This window comes from Lucilia cuprina, chromosome 3 (genome assembly GCF_022045245.1).
Source record: "Lucilia cuprina isolate Lc7/37 chromosome 3, ASM2204524v1, whole genome shotgun sequence".
In the NCBI taxonomy this organism is placed as follows: domain Eukaryota; kingdom Metazoa; phylum Arthropoda; class Insecta; order Diptera; family Calliphoridae; genus Lucilia; species Lucilia cuprina.
The window spans coordinates 50232298-50241049 of NC_060951.1; the positions used below are offsets into that span (position 1 = coordinate 50232298).

The window sequence follows — 8752 nt, forward strand, 5'->3', positions numbered from 1 at the left end:
CTATCTATCTATCTATCTATCTATCTATCTATCTATCTATCTATCTATCTATCTATCTATCTATCTATCTATCTATCTATCTATCTATCTACCAGTCTAATCATCGAACTATGGTCAAGTCTATGTATTACCCTATTGGATATTTTACGTTCTTACCTAGAGATAAGTCTACTTGCTACTCTTGCTTGTTGCTCTTGATATCGCTATTTTAAAGGTTAAGCGATATATTTTCGAAATTATACCTATAACAAAACAAAGACTAATTAATTTATACAAAAAACACTTAATCCCTATTAAATTTGTAACTTAAAAACCAGACCTATAAATTTTCTTTTCTTTTTAAATCTATTAATCTTTAAAAAGTATTTACTTACTGACTGCATATATAATTATTTGCGTTAGAAAAACATGAAAAAGATTCATATTAATGGGGTCAGTATATAAAAGCCATTAATCAAGACAATATTACCACCAAAGATTGCCTTTATCCATTGATGCAAAAGGCAAGTGTAAAATGTTGAGAGCAAACAAAGAAGCCACCCTCCATCATTACACTAAACTGGAAGGCATTAACTGTATAAGTACAAGTAAATGACCGTTACTTTAGTACCCAGAATATAAGCAATGTTGTTATTTGCCTTTAATAATTATAATTTATATGTTATATGTATGAATATGAAATATTAGATTCTATAAATTTGGCTTAGTTCGAAAGGTTGCAATCAATATTGTTATTTACAGCAGTTGAAAGGTGTAATTAATTTTTAATTTATTACACTTTAACAATTTAATATAAGAGGAAATTTGAATTTTTGATTTGAAATTAGTAATTATTTTCTTGATTGGATGAAAGTATATATTACATATATTTCGGGACTGAATTCGACTCCGCAAAATTGTCAATTGTAGAAAAGACATTTATATAATGAACAAATTTTAAAATATTTATTTCGGATAAAATTTCGATATTTAAAAATTTAGAATTTTCCTAAGAAATGTGTTTAAAATCTAAACACAGATACGTATATATCTTTCCAACATCTAAGCTTTAGATGTTGGGAAGGTAAATAAAATTCGGCTCAGCCGTATACAACAGTTCTTACTTTGCAATATAAAATTACAAAGAAATAAACAAAAGTCTGCCAGGCACGTCGAAATAAATAATAATAATTATCTTAAAAAAAAATGTTTAAACAAAACAAATATAATTGTAAACACAACAAACAAAATACAAATAATATGTATAAGCAAAAATATATATTATACATTTTAATCTCGCTGGCTTTACTCTTTTTGATTTAAATTATTAAAAAATTATACACAAGTAGAAATGTTATTAGTCTAGTAAAAACCTTTAAACCAAACAAACGTGATAGTAAATTGCAATATTTTTATTAAATATTAAACAAAAAAAGACATAATATATAATATGGAACGTTGGCAAAATAAAATCGCTGTGGTAACAGGTGCCAGTTCGGGTATTGGGGTAGCCATTGTAAAAGATCTTCTTAAAAATGGCTTGCAAGTAGTGGGTTTAGCTAGACGTGTAGAACGTGTTGAGGATATTAAAAAGGAATTGTCCAAAAATTTGCAAACAAAATTGACAGCTTTGAAATGCGATGTTTCCAGCTTAAAATCGGTAAATGAGACATTTGATAAAATTGTCTCGCATTTTGGTGGTATAGATATTTTAGTAAATAATGCTGGTTGCCTGAAACTGGGAAAATTATCCACCATGAATGTGGCTGATGTGGAACAAGTGTTGCAAACAAATGTCATGGGTGTCGTCTATTGTACTCAGCGTGCATTCAAATCTATGAAAGAACGTAATTTTAATGGTCATGTTGTGCTTATCAATAGTATAGCTGGTCATAAAGTTATAAGTGGTGTTCAAATACCGGAATACAATATTTATCCGGCAAGTAAATTTGCCATAACTGCTATTACGGAAATCTATAGACAGGAGTTTAAAGGATTGGGTACAAAGATTAAAGTTACTGTAAGTTTCAAATGTAACAGTATAAAGTATACATTTATGAAAATTTTATTTTTCTTTATACTAGAGCATTAGTCCTGGTGCTGTGGATACTGAAATTCTTAATGATGATATTAAAACTGCTTTAGATGGTACGATACTTAAAGCAGAGGATGTTTCGTCGGGTGTTTTGTATGCCATTTCTACGCCACCTCATGTACAAATTCATGAAATGATTATTAAGCCAGTTGGAGAAAGTTTTTAAGTGAATTTTATTTGTTAAATAATATAAAAATATTTTAATATAATAATATTATTGTTTTTATACAAACGAAATACTTTCGGTGTTTAGTTTATATTACTTTTTTCTTTGACCTCTACCAAAGATTTTTGAAAAAATTTCACTCAATGTTTTATTTTTCAAAGTTCAGAAACTCAGTTTCCTGGAAGTAATTTCAAAGGATTTTCCAAACAGTGTTCGAAGATTTCTCGTCTTGCTCCCATCAGGGTAACCCCATTAGATCTTTGTGGTCCTACCCAGCAAAATCTTTACTTACCCGGTAAGTAGGCAAGTCATATTGGAGAAAAGTGTAAGTAGTTTCTTTTTAAGTGAATAACTACTTATTTTTGTTTGACGATGACCAAAAAAACTGTTTACAGGTTTTACAATTATTTTCTATGCTTTCTAGATTATTCTCTTACTCAATGTCCCATTAAATAGTAACTTTATCATTCTATCTGAAATTATTTCCACACATTTCTTGAAAAAAAAAACTTCCAAAATCGACTACGGTTAGAAATACTAACTAATTTCTTATTAGACAAATGCTATAGATTTCCATTAAAAGAATTATGTAATTTATAACGACAACTCATGACCAAGTAATGTATGTAATAACTACATTATCTACAATGCTTATTACCAAAATTTGAAAATATTTTACTGGGTACCTACTGTTTATTTTTTTTCAAGAGACCTTACGGGATTCTAGTTTCCCCTCAGCGTCAGGGCAAAGCGCGGTTGTAATTTGGTTGCCTTGTCCTAGTTTTGTGTTTGTCAGGTTAACTACCTGGAACTATATTACATTTAAAGCTATTACACTCGTCCATCTTCGTACCGGTTTTGAACTTCAAAAAAGTGATTGTTTTTTTAATTATTTATAATATACATTAGATTTTCAAACGAACCATCCTCAAGATCCATTTGGCGGACACTACCTTCTAGTTTAAATGTCAACTTTTTACTTTAGACGTATAGAGTGTTCGTTGATGAATCAATTACTTAATAAGTAACGTTAACTTTTAAATATAAAAAAATCATGATAGTTTTAAATTTTATGCAACATCTCAATAAAGCTTACAACAATTAAAGTTTTTCAAAATCTAGCGGCTAATTACGGAAACAATTAATGCAAGCTAATAAACAATTTTATTTATAAATATAAGTTTTAAAGTATATAATATTTTTTAACTAATTCAACAAAAGTGTAATTAAAATATTTCTCCAATTGGTTTTATAGTAATTTCGTGAATTTGCACATGAGGCGGTGTAGAGAGGGTGTATAAAACAGCATTAGAAATATCGTGAGCATTCAAAATACAATCTTTCATGGCTTGCTTAAAGGGGTCACTAACAATTTCGGTATCTACTAAACCGGGACTAACGCTCTATAAAAAAAAAAAACAAAATAATTAAAAATCCTAATTATTTTTTATAAAAAAACACTTACCGTAACTTTAACTTTTGTACCCAAACCTTTAAACTCTTGTCTATAGATTTCAGTTATTGCTGTTACAGCAAATTTCGAGGGTGAGTAAATGTTTGTTGAAGGCACATTACCCATTGCTCCCGGAAAAACATTATGACCAGCTACACTATTAATAAGCACAACATGACCATCAAAATTACGTTCTTTCATCGATTTAAAAGCTCTTTGTGTACAGTAGACAATACCCATGACATTTGTTTGCAATACGTTTTGTATGTCTTGAACATCCATTGAAACCAATTGGCCCATTTTAGCACAACCAGCATTATTGACAAGTATATCAACACCACCAAATTTGGCAATTATTTCATCGAAAGCCTCATTAACTGATTGCTGATTGGAAACATCACACTTAATGGCCGTTAACAGAGATTTCTGTTCAGCCGGCAAACTTTCTTTGAGTTCTTCAACACGTTCCTTACGTCTGGCTAAACCCACTACCTGTACGCCTGCCTTGAGCAGATCTTTAACAATAGCAGAACCTATACCCGAACTGGCACCGGTAACAACAGCGACTTTATTTTGCCAACGTTCCATTTTCAAAGTTTACGACTGAATGACACTATTGTATTAAGTGGAGAGTGGTTTTATTTATATGATTTTTTAATTGAGTTTTTGTTAAATTTCTCTTATACTGAATGTTATTTATTGTTTAGTTATCTTGCATAGGCGAATTGATAAAGAGATTAGATAATGATTGGTAGTCTAGATTTATGTTCATATTGCTGTTAGTTTGACCGGCTTTTTTTATTTATTTTGTTCAATTAGTCAAAGTAAAAACAAGTGTTTAATGGTGAAATGACAATTTTTGCGAAATAATTATATCAACTAGACAGATATTATTTTGAAAATATTTAATGCCATATTTGCACTTAGATCGTTATGGATCAATCGTTTCGGATCGATAAATCTAGAACGATTAATAATTAAGATTCATGTTGAATTATATTACCGTTGAAATATACTATTGAATTTGATTTTATTTATTTGAACTAATTTAATTAATTTGAAATCAATTCAATTCTAACGGATTGAGAATGAATTGCAGTTTACTTTAAATAATTCATTTAAATTAGAAAAAATTGCAAACTTATTTAACATATTCATTTAAATTGCAAGTCATTTACAGTTCTGCAAAAAATGGATCGATTTTCTGTATTGTGGACTAAGTAATCCTCATTAAAATTTATTGTGGTTTCAAAATTTGATTAAATTGAATTTCTCGTCCAGACTAATTTAATAAGCAGAGGAATTTACATGGGAGCTTAGCTTTTCACTTACTGATTTAACACGGCGACACTTGAAGGCAATTACTTATCACGTTTGCTTACAAATAAGTACTTAAATAATAAGGCCGACAATATTAAAAAAAGTCGAAACACTGAAACGTTGAATCTGAACTTTAACTCACATTCCATCACATCTGGTATTTGAGATATCGTGTCCCGTAATTTAATGAGGCCAAATTCGGATTCAGCACGTCTCAATCCTTCGGAAAAGTATAATTTGGTAATGATTTATTATTAATAGTAAAGATTTTCATTTAAACGTTCAAAACTCTCGTAAACTGTGCAACCTGTGCATGTTTCCATCCTCGCAATTGAATTGTATGAAAATTGATTTGCACAACCCTTATAAGTTTGAGAGACTATTTAGACTGGCAAACTTGAGCAAACTCATTGTGCATTTAATAAATCTGTTCACTTTTGAATTTATGGACTTGAATATTCACATTTTTAACATATTTTGTACAATTTTTTGTTAAAATACTTAATTTTTTATTTTTTGATTTCGTTTGACATTGCTGTAAAATGTTTGTAAATATTGTAATTGAACATAATTTGAACAAGGGTTTCATGAAACAAGTCGAATAAACTTGCACACTTGCACAAATGGGAAACTTAAGCGTTTAAATGAAAACCCTTAGTAAGTTAAACTTTTGTTTTGTTTTACAAATACTCCCAGTAGGTAAGGTTTGTGTGGTATTGATAATGTGCAATATCGGTCAACGTTTTTGTATAGCCCCCATAAAAGTGGCCCTCGAAAAAGAGTTCGGGTGCATTAACTCTTTTAGAAACTCAAGTATAGAAATGAAATTCGACATAGATAAGTTGTATACAACCCAAAACCTTTTTACAAAATTGTATGATCGAACTATAATTGACCCTACCCCCCATATAAAACCCTTTTCAGAAATTGGCATTAACGCATATTACTCATTTAAAAATACGATGGATGGAGTTTATATAAGATTCAGCATAGCCGAATGTACAATAAGGTTTGCTTCACAATAAAAATCGTATAATTTTATTGTCTATATTTACAGCCAGGCGGACAGATACTGACATATCGTTTTATAAGCCAGATTATACATTTTTGGGTCTACACGGAGTAATATTAGGATTCTACATATTTAAAAGTTTAAATGGACGAACTGTTTTTCTACTTTTTTGTGGCTTCATTATTGGCTATTTTAGTACCAAATAAATACTTTCCTTGAAGTTTTTCTTATGCTGATTCAGTTAAATGTTGTCTTAATTCAAGTAATCTAGGAAATATGAAAATTTCGACAGACTTATAAAGAACAAAATTTATTTTTGATGAACAAAAAAAAAAATCGATAAATTATTTAATTGAAAGAATAGTTTAATGGGAAAACAAAATCTAAAAGTTAAAGACTTCAAGTCATGATGACTATAGCTTAGGGTAGTGCGATTTTCTTGAAATACATATGTAAATACTTTGTTCTTATTATTTTATTAAAAAAAATAAAATATTTAATTTTGACTCATTGATTTGAAATTTACAATAAATATTGATGAAATGGCAAAATTTATACTTGAAATTTTAATTATCATGGTTTGTTAACAACTATTTTAAAGGGTAGTGAGTGCAATCAACAATTAGTATTTTGAATGTTATTTATAGAATATATACATACATATGTATGTAAATAATTTAAAATTTTTTTTAATATTTATTTATAATTGTTCCTAGTTTCTTATCTCTAGATATTGAAAAAAAAAAACAAAATAATACACTTTTAATAATACATTTTTTACAATATTTATAGAAATATATTGTAGTTTTTATCTACTAGTAGGTCAGTCTTAGTGCAATCTAAATATTTTATATTTTAAATAAAAACAAAATTTGCCAACAAACTGTATAGTGTTTATTAAAGCGTTACGGTGTTAAGACCCAAACTATATCAAATTATAAAATATATAAAAAAATAAAAATTAAAATGGAACGTTGGCAAAATAAAATAGCTGTTGTAACAGGAGCTAGTTCGGGTATTGGTTCAGCCATAGTTAAGGATCTCATCAATAATGGTTTACAAGTTGTGGGTCTGGCCCGACGTGTAGAGCGTGTTGAGGAACTTAAAAAGCAATTACCCGTAAAATTACAATCAAAATTAACTGCCCTCAAATGTGATGTTTCCAATTTGAAATCGGTTAATGAAACATTCGATAAAATTATCTCAAAATTTGGTGGTGTAGATATTTTAGTAAATAATGCAGGTTGCATGAAAAATGGTCAATTATGCACGGGAAATCTAGCCGACATTGAACAGGTTTTGCAAACCAATGTTATGGGTGTGGTGTATTGTACCCAAAGAGCTTTTAAATCCATGAAGGAACGTAATTTTGATGGTCATATTATATTAATTAATAGTATTGCCGGTCATAAAGTCATAGCTGTGGGCAATAAGGCCCCCGATAATAATATTTATTCACCCAGCAAATATGCCATTACTGCTATTACGGAGATTTATAGACAAGAATTTAAAGGTTTGGGTACTAAGATTAAAATCACGGTAAGTTAAAAATATTTAATTAATATTCATATTCATTTTAAACATATGTTTCTTTTTATAGAGTATAAGTCCGGGTGCAGTTGATACAGAAATTATTCCCGATAAAATTAAGGAATTAATTGGTGATACTTTCTTGAAATCGGAAGATATTTCTCAAGGTGTTTTGTATGCCATTTCCACGCCACCACATGTTCAAATTCATGAAATGACTATTAAGCCAGTGGGTGAAATGTTTTAGGTGGTTTATTGCAGATTTGCATTATTTGTAAATATTTTATATTAATTATTTTAAAATTTAAATAAATTAGAGAAACTTTTTAATATTTTTTTTGTAATATAGACAAATATAATTTTTTTATCAGTTAAAAATCTTAAAATATTGATATCCGACATTATAATGTTCAATGGTTTGAATCTGAAATGGACTAGCATTAACTGATTAACTGATTAACTGATCATTGCCGATGTCTTTTGGGCACATTGACCGACAATTTCACCATCACATTCGCGATTCGAGATATCGTGTTTTGGAGTTTGAGAAGCGCCATTTTAGATAAATTGACAAAAACAATTTTTTTGGAAGTTGACGAAAGAACAGACATTGTTAAGTCGAATAAGAAAATGATTTTCTTTCGATTTGTATTTATTCCAAAAATAAAAAATGGACTTTTAGGTGACATACGACATTTTATAAAAATAAGGTCGTAAAAGGGCCCAACATGCCGTTTTTTAAACATCAAAACCCAGATGTGATGGAGTACTGCGTATCCTTTAGAAAAACAATGTCTGTATTTTGACTAGTCGACTGTATATGCAATGAACTAGTGTATTTGCTAGTCTATTAAGTAGTTGAATTTTACCTTAGTTTAAATATCTTTAAGCAGTTTGTTACAGAAAACTGATTTTCTAAATTAGGCTTTTTATAAGTCCATCGAAGTAAAATTTAATGAAAACATTTATATTTATATGTATAAAAGGAAATTATTACGTTTAGGGATTTTGTATGTACTCTAAGCCTCAAATTAAACCAGATCATTAGATCAGCAGAATCATACAATCCCCAATGCACACTTCTAAAAAAATATAATAAACAAGTAGGAAAGTATAGTCGGGCATGGCCGACCATATGATACCCTACACCATGAGTATATTTTTACAATTTTTACTTTTATAAAATTTTTATTTTTT

General features: G+C 29.1%; 3 protein-coding genes across 3 annotated transcripts; 2 read left to right on the forward strand and 1 right to left on the reverse strand.

The window, feature by feature from the left end:
• Positions 1-1325: 1325 nt before the first annotated feature.
• LOC111686938 (farnesol dehydrogenase-like) lies at positions 1326-2311 on the forward strand. Its single transcript, XM_023449331.2, has 2 exons — positions 1326-1999; positions 2064-2311. The coding sequence occupies exons 1-2, from the start codon at positions 1430-1432 to the stop codon at positions 2238-2240; spliced, it is 747 nt and encodes a 248-aa protein (XP_023305099.2). The 5' UTR covers positions 1326-1429; the 3' UTR covers positions 2241-2311.
• A 1074-nt stretch (positions 2312-3385) lies between these two features.
• On the reverse strand, positions 3386-4311 carry LOC111686935 (farnesol dehydrogenase-like). Its single transcript, XM_023449328.2, has 2 exons — positions 3706-4311; positions 3386-3643 (listed from the first exon to the last, which is right to left on the reverse strand). The coding sequence occupies exons 1-2, from the start codon at positions 4279-4281 to the stop codon at positions 3467-3469; spliced, it is 753 nt and encodes a 250-aa protein (XP_023305096.2). The 5' UTR covers positions 4282-4311; the 3' UTR covers positions 3386-3466.
• Positions 4312-6898: 2587 nt separating this feature from the next.
• Positions 6899-7903, forward strand: LOC111686941 (farnesol dehydrogenase-like). Its single transcript, XM_023449333.2, has 2 exons — positions 6899-7564; positions 7626-7903. The coding sequence occupies exons 1-2, from the start codon at positions 6992-6994 to the stop codon at positions 7800-7802; spliced, it is 750 nt and encodes a 249-aa protein (XP_023305101.2). The 5' UTR covers positions 6899-6991; the 3' UTR covers positions 7803-7903.
• Positions 7904-8752: the final 849 nt, after the last annotated feature.

Bases quoted from the DNA above. Each gene is read 5' to 3' on its own strand.
- LOC111686938 (XM_023449331.2), top strand. From the start codon at position 1,430: ATGGAACGTTGGCAAAATAAAATCGCTGTGGTAACAGGTGCCAGTTCG. The intron at 2,000-2,063 runs GTAAGTTTCAAA...TCTTTATACTAG, and splicing joins GTACAAAGATTAAAGTTACT to AGCATTAGTCCTGGTGCTGT.
- LOC111686935 (XM_023449328.2), bottom strand. From the start codon at position 4,281: ATGGAACGTTGGCAAAATAAAGTCGCTGTTGTTACCGGTGCCAGTTCG. The intron at 3,644-3,705 runs GTAAGTGTTTTT...TTTTTTTTATAG, and splicing joins GTACAAAAGTTAAAGTTACG to AGCGTTAGTCCCGGTTTAGT.
- LOC111686941 (XM_023449333.2), top strand. From the start codon at position 6,992: ATGGAACGTTGGCAAAATAAAATAGCTGTTGTAACAGGAGCTAGTTCG. The intron at 7,565-7,625 runs GTAAGTTAAAAA...TTCTTTTTATAG, and splicing joins GTACTAAGATTAAAATCACG to AGTATAAGTCCGGGTGCAGT.